The sequence below is a fragment of the Carcharhinus amblyrhynchos genome, chromosome 11 (genome assembly GCF_965287045.1).
Source record: "Carcharhinus amblyrhynchos chromosome 11, sCarAmb.v2.hapA, whole genome shotgun sequence".
Classification (NCBI taxonomy): Eukaryota; Metazoa; Chordata; class Chondrichthyes; order Carcharhiniformes; family Carcharhinidae; genus Carcharhinus; species Carcharhinus amblyrhynchos.
In genome coordinates, this window is record NC_137334.1 from 48,916,680 (window position 1) to 48,932,918 (window position 16,239).

Below are 16,239 nucleotides of genomic sequence, written 5' to 3' on the forward strand. Positions count from 1 at the left end.
AACTCGCTTTTAATAAATAACCACATGAAAAAGATACTGCATTACAAATCAGTGCACATCAAGAGCATGACATAAAAGTGGATTTTAAAATTGTGAGGGTAGCCACTCATCTTAAGTTTTTGTGAAATGGTGGACATGAATTATATCCTCTGGGGCCCCTCCTGCTCCTTTGGTCAATAAACACATCTTGCAACATTGCACTTTTAAGATAGTGGCCTGGTTTTACAGAAGTAATTATGATGAAACTGTTAGTGTTTGCCAGGGAACCACGGTTTACTAAAAAAGTTGAATCTCTCGTGAAGAGGAAGAAGGAGACATGTCAAGATGAGATGTGAAGGCTCAGTTAGGGCGCTTGAGAGTTACAAGTTAGCCAGGAAGGACCTAAAGGGAGAGGTAAGAAGAGCCAGGAGGGGACACGAGAAGCCTTTGGCAGGCAGGATCAAGGAAAATCCTAAAGCTTTCCTATAAGTATGTCAGGAATAAAAGAATGACTAGGGTAAGATTAGGGCCAGTCAAGGACATTAGTGGGAAATTGTGCGTGGAGTCCGAAGAGATAGGAGAGGCGCTAACTGAATACTTTCCGTCAGTATTCACACAGGAAAAAGACAATGTTGTTAAGGAAAATACTGAGATACAGGCTATTAAACTAGACAGGATTGAGATTCATAAAGGAGGAGGTGTTAGCGAAAGTATGAAAATAGATAAGTCCCCTGGGCCAGATGGGATTTATCCTAGGATTCATAGAGGCTAGGGAGGAGATTGCAGAGTCTTTGGCTTTGATCTTTATGTTGTCATTGTCTACAGGAATAGTGCCAGAAGACAGTAGCATAGCAAATGTCTCCTTGTTCAAGACGGGGAGTAGAGACAAGCATGGTAATTATATGTTGTGGGCAAAGTTTTGGAAAGGATTATGAGAGATAGGATTTATAATCATCTAGAAAGGAATAATTTGATTAGGGATAGTCAACACAGTTTTGTGAAGGGTAGATCGTGCCTCACAAACCTTACTGAGTTCTTTGAAAAGGTGACCAAAGAGGTGGATATAGGTAAAGCAGTTGATGTAGACTATATGGATTTCAGTAAAGTGTTTGATAAGGTTCCCCATGGTAAGCTATTGCAGAAGATACAGAGGGATGGGATTTAAAGGTCTGGATCAGAAGACAGAGGATGGTGGTTGATGGGAAATGTTCATCCTGGAGTTCAGTCACTAGCGGTGTACTGCAAGGATCTGTTTTGAGGCCACTGCTGTTTGTCATTTTTATAAATTATCTAGATGAGGGCGTAGAAGGATGGGTTAGTAAATTTGTGGATGACACTAAAGTTGGTTGTGGACAGTGCGGAAGGATGTTGCAGGTTACAGAGGGACATAAATAAGCTGCAGATCTTGGCTGAGGTGTAACAAATGGAGTTTAATGCGGAAAAGCGTGAAGTGATTCACTTTGGAAGGAATAACAGGAATAGTGTGTACTGGGCTAATGGTAAGATACTTGGCAGTGTGGATGAGCAAAGAGATCTCAGTGTTCATGTCCATAGCTCCCTGAAAGTTGGCACCCAGGTTGATAGCGTTGATAAGGCAGCGTACGGTGTGTTAGCTTTTATTAGTAGAAAGGATTGAGTTTTGGAGCCATGAGGACATGTTGCAACTGTACAAAACTCTGATGCGGCCACATTTGGAGTACTGCATACAGTTCTGGTTGCCACATTATAGGAAAGATGTGGAAGCATTGGAAAGGGTGCAGAGGAGATTTACCAGGATGTTGCCTGGTATGGTGGGAAGGTCTTTGAGGAGGTAACTAAGTGTGTAGACGAAGGTAGAGCAGTTGATGTCATATACATGGATTTTAGTAAGGCGTTTGATAAGGTTCTCCATGGTACACTCATGAAGAAAGTAAGGAGGTGTGGGATAGAAGGAAATTTGGCCGATTGGATAACTGGCTGTCTCGTAGAAGACAGAGGGTGGTGGTGGAGGGAAAATTTTCAGACTGGAGGCAGTTACCAGCGGTGTACGACAGGGATCGGTGCTGGGTCCTCTGCTATTTGTGATTTTTATCAATGACTTGGAAGAGGGGCTGAAGGGTGGGTTAGTAATTTGCTGAAGACACCAAGACTGGTGAAGTAGTGGATGAGGTGGAGGGCTCTTGTAAGCTGCAAAGAGACATTAATAGGACACAGAACTGGGCCAAAAAGTGGCAGATGGCGTTTAACCCTGCTAAGTGCGAGGTGATTCATTTTGGTCGGACAAACTTGAACATGGATTACAGGGTCAACGGCAGGGTTCTGAGGAATGTGGAGGAACAGAGAGATCTTGGGATTCATATCCACAGATCTCTGAAGGTTGCCATTCAAATGGATAGAGCTGTGAAGAAGGTTTATACTGCGTTAGCGTTTATTGATGTGGGTATGCCGGCGTTGGACTGGCGTAAACACAGTAAAAAGTCTGACAACACCAGGTTTTAGTCCAACCTATTTATTTGATAATATACTCACAAGCTTTCGGGGTGGGCTAACCCCGAAAGCTTGTGAGTATATTATCAAATAAATAGGTTGGACTAAAACCTGTTGTCAGACTTTTTAGCGTTTATTAACAGGAGGTTCGAGTTTAATAGCCGTGGGGTTATGCTGCAACTATACAGGACCTTGGTGAGACCACATTTGGAATATTGTGTGCAGCTCTGGTCACCCTACTATAAGAAGGATGTGGAAGCACTGGAGAGAATGCAGAGGAGATTTACCAGGATGCTGCCTGGTTTGGAGCGTAGGTCTTATGAGGAAAGGTTGAGGGAGCTGGGGCTTTTCTCTTTAGCGCGGAGGAGGATGAAAGGCAACTTAATAGAGATTTATAGAAGAAACCCTACAGTACAGAAAGAGGCCCTTCGGCCCATCATGTCTGCACCAAACACAATCCCACCCAGGTCCTACCCCCAATCCATTCATATTTTACCAACTAATCCCCTAATCTATGCATCTACGGTCAATTTAGCATGGACAATCAACCTAACCCTCGCATCTTTGGACTGTGGGAGGAAATCCACACAGACACGAGGAGAATGTGCAAATTCCACACAGACAGACAGTGACCCAAGCCAGGAATCGAACCTAGGTCCGTGGAGCAGCGAAGCAGCAGTGCTAACCACTGTGCTACCGTGCCTCCCATTTATAAAATGATGAGGGGGATAGATAGAATGGACATGCAGAGACTATTTCCTCGGATGGATGTAGCTGTTACTAGAGGGCATAACTACAAAGGTACATGGTGGGAAATATAGGATGGATGTCCGAGGTAGATTCTTTACTCAGAGTGGTTGGGGTATGGAATACACTGCCTGCTGTGATAGTGGTGTTGGACACTTTAGGAACTTTCAAGTGGTTATTGCATTGGTACATGGAACATACCAGAATGATAGGGAGTGGGGTAGCTTGATCTTGGGTTTGGACATAGCTCGGCACAACATCGAGGGCCGAAGGGCCTGTACTGTTCTATGTCTTATGAGGAAAGGCTGAGGGACTTGTTTTTGTTAGAGAGAAGGTGGTTAAGAGTGACTTAATAGAGGCATATAAGATGATCAGAGGATGAGATAGGGTGGACAGTGAGAGCCTTTTTCCTCGGATGGAGATGGCTAGCACGAGGGGGACATAACCTTAGATTGACAGGTGATAGATATAGGACAGATATCAGAGGTAGATTCTTTACTCAGAGAGTAGTAAGGGCGCAGAATGCCCTGCCTGCAACAGTAGTGGACTCACCAACACTAAGGGCATTTAAATAGTCATTGGATAAACATATGGATGATATTGGAATAGTGTAGGTTAGAAGGGCTTTAGATTGGTTTCACAGGTCGGTGCACTGAGGCCTGAAGGGCCTGTACTGCTCTGTAATGTTCTATGTTCTATCATCTGAAACTGACAGCAACTCTGCAGTCCACGTACTGACAGAATAATGCAGAAAGCCAGATCACTGCTATCACTGATTCTCTCTGCAGATGAGCTGTTGAAGTCCTCCCAAAATGCACTCCTCAAATAGAAATCGCTGAACTAATGAGAACTTCCCAATTTCACTATTAACCTTTCTGTAACCTCTTGAAAAGTTACACCTTATTGAATGCAGTGTATCCAGGGTTTTGGCAGCATACTAAATTCAATGGCCCTCACGGCACAATTCTATGGGCTGTATCTTATATGTCCTTGCCAGAGGTGTATGTAGCGACAGGGGAGCATGTCGAACAGGGCAGGTATCCACCTTATAACTTACCTTGAGCTCACTTCCACAAGACAAGAATGGAGAGTGGATGGTAGTCAAAATCAGCAGCCTGCCAGCCATATTCAAACAGGTATTCAAGGGTCAATTAAGCTTATTATCAAGACATTTGACCCTAATAATGTACTGCCCATGTCAAAATGTTTGGCATGGTCAGAAAGGCATTAGCAGCAGTCTAATTTTATTTAAAGGGAACAGTCAAAGTGCAGGAAGGGTTTGATCACTGGGGGCTGTCCTTTTCAGATTCGGGAACAGCACTACCACTACCCATCCCTCCACCACCCCTTCTTTGACCATTCCCCACTGCCTGAAATCCAAATCTCCGCCTCCTCCCTAATCATTCAAAACACTCTGTGGCCAACATCAACAGCTTCAGAGGGCCTTCGTCTTTGTCTTCTTGTAGTTCCGGCAGCAGCCTCGAACTCATGACATCGCCAGGACTGATGGAGCTGGTGGCCAATCGGATTAGCTGGCAGCTCCAGAGGGAAGAACATTCCACCCCTATGAGGTGCAGAAGTTCCACTTGGCCCTTATTAACCCCGAGTTCCCAGTATGGCTGTGGGGCAGGCCACCTGTCCCCTCTGTTTTATTCATCCCTATATTTATGTAATATTAAATTTCTCCATACAGATAGGTTTCACGAATCAATTTTTTCAGGTTTATAATATTTTAACTTCTACTATACTCAAATATGCCCTATTTACCTCATCATCTGTAAAATTTAAAACTACAACTATTGGAATTTGGTGTTTTGGCTTGCTGGAATGTCATCTGTGTGAATATTTTAATATGATTGACTGTCTGGTAACATCCCCAATACTGGGACACCAGAGGGGACCCACACATGTGCACTGAAGATTTGTGCATGACAGTGAGTTTATGTTTGCGAATGAGTCCATGTGAGATCATGAGTCTGAGAGATAGCAAAAGCCCTGAGACTGGGAATGAGTCACAAAATGTTCCCACAGAGCAAGCCAGAAGAAGAAGAAAGCCCAGGTTGAAAGGCAATCTACTTCAAACCCCATTTTTGTATGACTTCTGCTGGTGCTAGCAAGGAGTGTGTGTCATTTGAGGTGATTGGAAGTTCAGTATTAGTTAAACCTAACTGCTTAGCTCAGGCTCCCCACCCCTTCTCGTGACCAGGACTTGTGGCAGACGTTTTGGCCCTGATTTTATTGGCATGGCTACCCTGAAATCAGGACAGGTGAGGCTCGCAGAACAGCATTCCCCGTTGGCCTTAGGCCCGATCTTACGAGCCTCAGGCGGTGATGCTAGTAAAATCAGGACCTGTCTGTTTCTCTCTGCTTCATAAGTGAAAAGGCAAAAAAATTTTATTGGTGGACTCTGGCACTTTTTAATAGGTTTTTTTTGAAATCTTCATTTTATTGCTTGGATATTGATTAATTTAAAAATTCATGTTGCGAAACCCTATTTTACTGAAATCTAATCATTGGCCCTTTGAGAGAGAAAAATATTGAAATATGGACTCCCTCGCACGCAAAAGGTTGGACAAGCCTGGAGTGAACAATTAACATTTCCAACCAATGCAGATCAACAGAGCTAACAAGTTTGAACTATTCAGATGGAACAAGTAGAACATGAATCAAAGGCAACCATGAGTTCCAGTTCTGATCAAAGCATGGAAGTACATAGAATAGCCACAAGCCTAATATCTGGCAAAGAATTAATTATTTGCTTTTTCAGCCTTAAAAGGATGCATCTGAGCTGCTAATAGGACTACATAATAGTATAGACAAAACTATAAAGGGTAAATTACTGAATAGTACAGTGCCACACAAGGTTCAAAATATTAAAAAACAAATGAGCTGTACAGTTATGTAACACAATTCAAACCATAATGCTGGGTACATTTTTAATTTACTTAAATTTTTGTTTCATCTTGAAATGAATCCCAATTATTTGGTAACCTGCAACTTATCTTGTTGGAAAATTAACTCTGACTTTTTTCCTCCAAAATGACAGAGAAGTATATTATTGATCATCAACATTACTCATTGTGGTAGCCATGTCGACCTGGGAAGATTTCAGAAATCAAGCTCATTACAAATATTCTTGCAAGAATCACTCCACTGTATCTTGTGCAGCAAGATTTAGATTCACACTTCCTTTGTCAGCATTTAAATATCCTTGTTTAATAGTTTTCATTTGATTATTTAAGTAATATTGGTTCAGAAAGCCACTGGCTATTGGTGGAGTGTAATCAGCAGATTGCATTGTTAACACGATTACTTACTCTCAGCAAGTCATCTATTCTGCCTTCTTTCTTCTCAAGGTCCAGATTCTTATTGCTTTCAAGTGCAGCCAATTTTCCCATGGTGAGTTCAGTCTTCATAAAAATAAGGCATTAATTATTACAATCAAAATATGCCAAAAGTGCATACATTGCAGGAAAACTTTTTTTTAATCCCGTGCTCAAGGTTTGCATACTTAATTTACAATATATTAAAACTGCCAGTCTCAGAATGTCAAAAGGCACTGTAAATTTAACATTACATGGTAAATCGGAAACAATGAAACTAAACCTGACATTATAGTAGAGCATTAATACCAGTCCTCAAATAGAAAAGGCAGCAAGACAGAAATCATGCAAGCAGCCTGCCTCTAATTTAAAAAGCAAGTGGAGGACTCATGGGAGCTCTAAAGTAAACAGAGTGCTAAAAAAAAAGAATAATAGTGAAAATGAATGATTAGATGTTAGAGACCCAACATGACAAATGCCATGAAATTCCAACAGGATACAATTTCCCCTCCTTCCCCCACACAAATACGCCATCCCACTCTCCTTATCCACGAAGGCGGATGAAATAATCATATACTCTCCACAACAAATTTAGAAAGGAGCAGCATCAAAAGTTATGGCAGGTGACATTTGGAACACAAACTGAAGGAGGTAGCAAAGGAAACTGCCACCTCATTCACAAGCAGCAAGCTGTTCCAGCTCAATTCAGACAACACCGTTCAATCAGCATTTACCTGAGTCGTCTTGCAGGAGATAGAAATTAGTTTTGGCTGTAAAACGGAAAGGTCCGCAAAAGCTAGTGCAGTGGGGGATGGACTATTTTGCCGAACCTAAAACAAAAAAAAATTTTACAACACTGAGTGGGGTATTATACTGATAATTGCAAAGGGACAGGTAAATGACCCTCATTTTTAATAAGTGAAGACATGTGGACAAATGACTAGGGAATGCTGCTGAAAGTTAAATGAAATTGAAAAAAACTAACTTGGTTATCTAGTTAAACATCGTTTGGAAAAATACATGAACGCTACCAACAAATTTTTGAATTGATTGACGTAAACCAAGTTGCAGATCTTAAGCAGAGAAATCTGGACTAACTTGCTTCCAAATTATCTACCATGTCTAGTAAAGGGTTAACTGGTTAACTGTTTTGTCCAGATTTTCACTAGCGTGTGTATTTCAAAGGCTTGGCAGTGACTCATCACAAATAAAACTGTTAATAAAAAATTGCTGGATAAATTCAGGAAGCTGCTAGCATCTGTGGAGAGAGAGAAAGAGTTAACATCGAGTCTGGATGACTTCGTCGGAGGTCACGTAACAAATGACTCAAAACCAGCTTCTTTCCTGCCATCAGACTTTTGAATGGACCTACCTCGCATTAAGTCTTTCTCTACACCCTAACTATAACTGTAACACTACATTCTGCTCTCTTTGTTCCTTCTCTATGTATGGAATGCTTTGTCTATATAGCACACAAGAATACTTTTCACTAAATACTAATACACGTGACAATAATAAATCAAACCGAATAATATCCTAATTGAATAATGCTCCCTTCCGATGGGCTCCATCGCCCTCAATGGCTGCTCAATCAAGCTGAACAAGTCATTGACAAGACCACCTCTTCGCTTTTATCCATCTCCAGTAACATCCACATTTCTTGCTTCTGCACCACTGTATAGCACCTACCTCACCTGCACTACACTGAACCTTCCCCATGATTTAGTCACTTGTAGACCTTTTTTGAATATTAAGAACATAAGAACATAAGAAATAGGAGCAGGAGTAGGCCATCTAGCCCTTCAAGCCTGCCCCGCCATTCAATAAGGTCATGGCTGATCTGTCGTGGCTCAGTTCCACATTCCCGCCCTCTCCCTATAACCCTTAATCCCCTCTCTTACCAAAAACCCATCAACCCGCGTCTTAAAAATATTTAGCGAGGCAGCCTCCACCACCTCAACGGGCAGAGAATTCCAGAGATTCACCACCCTTTGAGTGAAGAAGTTCTTCCTCAACTCTGTTCTAAATCAGCCCCCCTTTATTTTGAGGCTGTGCCCCCTAGTCCTACTGTCCTTTCTGAGCGGGAAGAGTCTCTCCACCTCTATCCTATCCATCCCATTCATCATCATATACGTCTCAATGAGATTTCCCCTCATTCTTCTAAACTCTAACGAGTACAAGCCTAGTTTATTCAGCCTCTCCTCATAGCTCAACCCCCTCAACTCCGGCATCAGCCTAGTAAACCTCCTAGTAAATATTCTACTGCATTGGCTTTAACTTCTCTAACTTTTGATTGGTCAAAACCTCTACTGCCAGTGTCCTCTTACTTGCCCATCACAGCTGTGCTTAGTGACATAGATTAAGTCTCTGTGCCTCCAAAAGACTGGACTTATCGTCACCCTTATCTGCAAATTGCTTTATGGCTCAACTTTTTTGCAACCGTCTCCAGCCTTGTGACCCAGTTATCTTGACCCTGGCTTTCTGCACACTCCTCCCACCTCAATTTTGCTCTCCAGAACTTCCTCCCTAAACCTATCCAACTTTCTAATGTTTTTGTCTTCAAAAGTCTCACACCTCTGATCAAACCTTCAGGCCCCTCACAATTCCCCAAAGCTTCAAAATCTATGAAGTGCTGTGGGACATTTTCATACTTCAAATGGGTTACAGAAATATAACTCACTGCCTTCAGTGGAATGAATAGGTATACCTTACAAGACAATCAGTGCCTTGAGCAAGTAGTGCAAATATACATATGGTTGCTTAAAAAACCCAGAAGAGACCATTCCTATTACAAGACAGCATTCATTTTAAGGGTTTGATTTAAACAGCTTGGCGAACAATTGAATAGTTATTCTAATTACAGATGTCTTAAATTATGACTTGTGCCATGTGATTACATTATGAAACATTTCCTGTCAATAATTTAATTCGTTAAACATTTAAAAAAAATGGAAGAAATTCAATTCAGATCATACAAATAGACTTGATGGCACGCTTTTTTGATTGTGCAGGGTTTATTATTTTCTCCATGCCTAGATAATTCAGACAACATATTACTCAAGTTGAAACCCATTCCTTTTACATTTCTCTGACACTTTACACCACCATGCAAGATTCCTTTAATGAAGCTAAATAAATGCTCACTCCTTGTGCTCTTACACAAAGAAGTATGCAGAAATTTTTTGTTTGCTTTTAATTTTTTCTGCTTTTTAATGGAAATCATATAAGTCAGCTAACACTCAAAACTTAAAAATCAGAAAAGTTTTTGTTTTGCCAAGAATAGATCTACAACCTTTTATACATATCAGTAACATGAGGTCAAGGTTTGCTAACAGTTTATGTATAGGAAATTTCAAACTTACAGATGAAGTAGCAGAATGAGAAAAGGAATTCTGAGGGGATCGAATTGAAGGTGGCACTCCTCTCACTGGACTGGTACCATTGCCGCCTGTGTACTGGAAAATTTGAAGAAAATCCATCCTGTAATTCCTGTGTTCTTGAGACATTCAGAAAACTAAAACGATCTTTATTAAAATAGTAGCCTCAACAAATTAATCCATTAAAATCAAACAATGCTATTGTAATTAGCACAGGACAGGAAATTATCAGCATAGCAAAACGGCAGAAATGGAATGCCAACAAATCACATTTACCGCAACTGCTTCTGAGGGACAAATATGCACCAAGTTTTAGAATTTGTATTCTCAAGTTTAAGTAAATAAACAGAAATAAACATTTTGGAACATTCTATGATTCAAAATAATCTATATAGTGCTTACATCAAAATAGTCACTAATTTTATGTCCTCTTCCACCAGCTTTACCTGAACAGAAAATAAAAATAATTATCTGATAATATACAACTGCATATAAATACTGTCAACTGAAGCATTTATCTCCCAAATTATCTTTAACATACTGTGATATCTAGTTAATCCTTGACAAACTATTGAACTTTGCAGGAACACATCTCATTGTTTATCCATATTCCCCAAAATATCTTACTTTAAAAGATACTACACCACCCTGTTACACACATCCACCCACCACTAATGCAGAGTGCCAAGATCAATTGTCACGTCAGACATTTTGTTTTCAAGAGCTGTTTACAATGAAGCACCAATTTAACTTCCTTCCGATTAGGAAATTTGCTATGCTGGGAATTACATGGATGCATTGGTAGCCTATTAGTGCAACACAATATGCTGAAACACCAAAGTGTTGCATAACCATATAATATCAAGAATAGTATTATTAGTCAACCAGTTAAAATTAACCTGATTTTTGGGTTGGGAGAATCATCGTTTGGTCAGTAAATTCTCCATTTTGTTTTAAACAATGCAATTTAGATTCCGTTCAATGACCCATTTGTCATTCCTACACACTCGGAACTTGAACTAAATGTAATATGGTAAAATTCCAAAGATGTGCCAACATTCTTGCCAATGTGGAAAGATACCATCTGTATAAGCATCTATGATTGCTTTGCAGCAAGGACACCAATCCACCATCTACACGGACACGGATGGGAAATTCATCAAGAATGTGCTATATATTCTACATAATCCTACATACATATAAAGAACAAAGGAAAACACAGCACAGGAAACAGGCCCTTCAGCCCTACAAGCCCACGCCGCCCATTTTAACACTGAGTGCCTCATTCCAATCCTCCTTCTACCTACGACTTTTGTCTACATCTCTTGGACTCCACAGGAAAGGGGTGTAAATTTAGAGAATTATATGTACGCCAGATTAAGGGAGGTCCAATTTAGGGACAATTTATTAACACCAATCAGCCTAAAAGCACGTTTTTGGGGTGTGGGAGGAAACCAGAGCACCCGGAGAAAACCCACACAAGCATGGAGAGAATGTGCGAACTCCGACAGACACCGACCCAAGTCGGAGATCCGACCCGGGTCCCTGTATCTGCACAGCAAACAGTGATAGTCACTGAGCTGTTGTGTTGCCCATCAATTGGTCCAGTTTAAGCGTACACTAACGACGTGAAGCACTAGGCAACTCTCGAAGCAACATCCAAGAGCAGCCCTCGCACGACCCACCATGTGTATGCCCCTTGTTGGCCAACAAGGCGGACCGAATCACCTGTAGACGTAAAAAAGAGACATCAATAAACATACACAGCCTATACAGACTTTCACAGAAGATCCCCAGTAGCTCCAACATAAGAGACAGGTGAGCCATAAAATATGTTGGATGGCCCATAGGAATCTATTGATTTCCAGGAACGTCCTGAAGCTCTTGATCCTTAACTAGAACATTCTTTTGTATCCCTACATGACCCAGCTGCAAACGTCACTCCCCTATCATGTCCAGGTAGATACAAAAGCAAAATATTGCAGGTAATGGAAAAGTTTTCTTTAAAGTTTAAAAGTCAGAAATACTCATATACCACATGTCTGTCAGCTTTGTGAAGACAGAAACAGCACTAACGTTTCAGTTCTTGACTTTTCTGATCGGTCACAATGTTTATTCTGCTTTTCTTTCTTCTAATAGAGATCATTTAGTTTTCTGCAATATTTTGCTTTTGTATCTACCTGGATATGACAGAGAAGTGACATTTGCAGCTGTAAACAAATATATAGGTTACACGTATGTAGAATTGTATAGAATATACAGGACATTTGGACCAACTAGTCCATGCCAGAGTTGATGCTCCACACAAGCATTCTTCAATCTTATTCATCTTAGCCCATATATATATTCTTTTCATTTGTTCCTCTTATGTTAATCCAGCTTCTCCTCAAATACCTCTATTCTATTTGTCTCAAGTGCTCTTTGTGGCAGGTTCCACACTCTAACTTTGAATAAATTTTCTCCTAAATTCCCTGTTAGATTTATTAGTAATCATTTTATATTCTTGACATCTAGTACATGTCTCCTTTTAGCAGAAACATTTATCTACATCCAGCTTACCAAAGGCCACCCCTCAGTTTTCCCTTTTCTAAAAAGGGAAGTGTTAGTCCAGCTTGGTCAATCTTTCTTGGTAGGATTTACAAGAATGATAAGCTTTCTTGCACCTTTGCCAATCCCTTTATACTTTTATCATCTGGAGGTCAGAACTGTTGATAGCATTCAAACTGCAGATTAAGCAAGGTTCTATATCAAATTAATATAACTTCCTTGGTTTTCAATTCCATCCCTCCACAAATAACTTCCAGTGGTTAGCTTGCTTTTGTTTATACTTTCAGCAATTTGTCCATCCGTGCCCTGGGCTTCTTTGCTCCTCTACCCCACTTACAGTCATTTTCTAAGGGCAGCATGCTCGCCCATCTTCACACATCTTGATTCAAAGCCTGTCCACCATCTACAAGACAGTGTGATAATATACTCTCCACTTGCCTACATGAGCAGTTCCAACAATCAGAAAGCTCAACACCATCCAGGATAAAGCGTCCCATTTGATTGACACCCCATCCAACACCATAAGCACTCAATGGCTTCATCAGGTGCACATTATGGCTACAAGACGGAATGCATAAATCCATCAAGGTTTTGTTGAAAGTAGCTCCCAAAATTTGTGACCACTACTGCCTTGAAAGACATGGGGAAGGTAATGTATGGGAAAACCAGCAGCTGTAAATCACATGCCCTCTCGCTTGGAAACACATTTGTTACTTCAATCAATGTCATCAAAATTCTGGAACTTCCTAAAAGCACTGTGGGAGTATCTACACCACAAAAACTGATGCGGTTCAAAAGGTGACTCACCATCACCTCCCTGAAAGCAATTAGGAATGGATAAAAAAAATACTGTTGTTGTCAGAGAAGCCCATAAAAGAAAAGCAAGATTAGTCAAGCTCAGTTTTCCATTTTGAAATCTGTTCTGACTACTTTATCTTTTGGTTCCTACATTTTTCCCTATTACATCTTTGAGTAATGATTCCATTATCTTTCCTACCACTGACATTAAGCTAATTGATCAGCAGTTCCCTGAAATTGTTTCACCTTCCCTCTTCAAATACAGGAATCAAGTTAACTGTGTGCAAGTCCTCTGGTACTATTCCTTTTTCAAGCGCATTTTTAATTGTATTAAATATTAGTGCCTTTGCTACCTCTTCTAAACTTTTAATATAGCTTGATGCAATACCCCCTCTTTCCATGTTGAATGTCATTACAGCTTTTCTGATCGCTTCTAACTCCATGACCACCTTGTTAGCAGCCTGGTAAGTACTGAGGAGAAGTAGTTGTTCAACATTTTTGCCATTCCACAATTATTTGCAAACTTACTTTGTGCATTCTTTAATGTCCCTATCCCTACCCTTGATTCTTCTTGTATTATTTGTCTGTAGAATGTTCCTTTATGATTTAAGATTCATAATTCCAATTGTTTTAAATTTTTTCCTAACCTCTTCATAGCACCTTGAATTTGCTGTCTACTTTTTTATTTCAATTTTACTCATCTCTATTAATCCATGTATTTCAATACTGTTTAGTTTTGTTTAATATACTGAATTTATTGATAGCCTTAAAATATTTCTAACTGCTGTCATTTTATCATTCTTGGTTTTATTCTCATCCTCATAAAATTGAGATATTTTTGTAAATTTATTACTTTTGTCTTACTTACATCTTTTGCAAATATTTTAAACCTATTACATTGTGAAAATGTGGATAGGCCACAGATAGCTTAAACTAAATTGGATAGGTCTATCGAGGTTTTGAAATTACTGTCCATTAACCCAATTGGATTTTTCTACATGTATTTGATGTCTCATTGCATGTCAGTCTGACTTTAGATTTTGTTGAGTAGTATATTCCTTATGCTGCTACACACTAATAAGAAATGATAACAGTTTTCCTTTTGGTAGCTGACAGTTCTTCAGAAATAGAGGGATTCCTGGGAGTCTGTCAATGCTTGCTGGGGTTTCTAATACAGCGATATTGAGGGGAATTGCTTGATAGAGCAGACGCAGCACTGTTTCGTTAAGGGGAAGTCGTGTCTGACAAATTTATTGGAGTTCTATGAGGATGTGTCTAGGGCGGTGGATAGAGGGGAGCCGGTGGATGTGGTCTTTCTTGATTTTCAGAAGGCGTTTGACAAGGTACCTCACAAGAGGTTATTGCAGAAGGTAAGGGGGCATGGAGTTGGGGGTAGGGTGTTAGCGTGGATAGAGGATTGGTTGTCAAATAGGAGGCAGAGAGTGGGGGTCAATGGGTGCTATTCGGATTGGCCGTTGGTGACTAGTGGAGTGCCCCAGGGGTTGGTGCTGGGGCCTCAGCTATTTACCATTTATATAGATGATCTGGAGGAGGAAACCGAGTGTATGGTGTCAAAATTTGCTGATGACACCAAGATTGGTGGAACAGCAAATTGCGCGGAGGGTGTGGAGAGTCTGCAGAAGGATCTAGATAGGCTGGGCGAATGGGCCAGGAAATGGCAAATGGAATTTAATGTTGGCAAGTGCGAGGTGGTCCACTTTGGTAGGAATAATAGTAGGAAGGACTATTACTTACATGGCGAAAAACTGCAGCAGGCGACGGTGCAGAGGGACCTCAGGGTCCTTGTGCATCAGTCGCAAAAACCCAGCCTGCAGGTGCAGCAGGTGGTCAGGAAGGCTAATGGGATGCTGGCTTTCATAGCAAGGCGGATTGAATATAAAAGTAGGGAGGTCTTGCTGCAGCTGTATAGGGCACTGGTGAGGCCGCAGCTGGAGTACTGTGTGCAGTTTTGGTCGCCGCACTTACGCAAGGATATTTTGGCCTTGGAGGGAGTGCAGAGGAGGTTTACCAGGCTGATGCCGGAGTTGAGGGGGTTGAGCTATGAGGAGAGGCTGAATAAACTAGGCTTGTACTCGTTAGAGTTTAGAAGAATGAGGGGAGATCTCATTGAGACGTATACGATGAATGGGATGGAATGAGGTGGAGAGACTCTTCCTGCTCAGAAAGGACAGTAGGACTAGGGGGCACAGCCTCAAGATGGGGGGGGGGGGGGGGGGGGGGGGGGGGTTTAAGAACGGAGTTGAGGAGGAACTTCTTCACTCAAAGGGTGGTGAATCTCTGGAATTCTCTGCCCGTTGAAGTGGTGGAGGCTGCCTCGTTAAATATTTTTAAGACGCAGGTTGATGGGTTTTTGATAAGCGAGGGGATTAAGGGTTATGGGGAGAGGGCAGGAATGTGGAACTGAGCCACGACAGATCAGCCATGATCTTATTGAATGGCGGGGCAGGCTCAAAGGGCTAGATGGCCTACTCCTGCTCCTATTTCTTATGTTCTTATGATATTTGAAAATCACTGGTCTATGCAAACAGGTTCAGATTTAGCAATGATGTCACAGATTTTTCACTCTTTTCAGATCCATGCACATCTGTGTCAACTGTACGTATGGCAACTGAAGTTAAAGCTGCTTGAATTTATTTAGTTCTACAATCTAAGATTCTAGAAGGCTAATGCACTGTAAACATTGTTAGTTCTTGACATACACAGGGGCTGCACTCAGTGCTTCAAAGGTGGGCTATTTACAGTTAACTAATTCTCCACATAATCAGATACCAACTTGTATTCACTTGTAGGATTCCCTGAATATTTTATAGTAATTCTATAGTATGCATTACAGGATGAACAGTACATTGAGCATAGAATTACAGCCACTGCTCAAATTTTTGTACTTTAAATTTTTCAAGGTGGTCAGCTGAGGTTGAATTTTAATAACAATCCCCAGTAAATGACAATCTTTAACTTGAGATCAGACAGGCTCTGTTTAG

General features: G+C 40.9%; 1 protein-coding gene across 5 annotated transcripts in view; it reads right to left on the reverse strand.

The window, feature by feature from the left end:
* The window catches only part of tlk1a (tousled-like kinase 1a), a 162,570-nt gene that overhangs the window by 66,557 nt on the left and 79,774 nt on the right, over positions 1–16,239 (reverse strand). For all 5 annotated transcript variants that reach the window (XM_080199046.1, XM_080199048.1, XM_080199045.1 and 2 more), the window contains 4 exons: positions 10,295–10,338; positions 9,878–9,970; positions 7,250–7,345; positions 6,510–6,602 (listed from right to left, as the gene is read on the reverse strand). In XM_080199046.1, the coding sequence (XP_080055172.1) occupies positions 6,510–6,602; positions 7,250–7,345; positions 9,878–9,970; positions 10,295–10,338 (326 nt within the window). The remainder of the gene's footprint in view (positions 1–6,509; positions 6,603–7,249; positions 7,346–9,877; positions 9,971–10,294; positions 10,339–16,239) is intronic.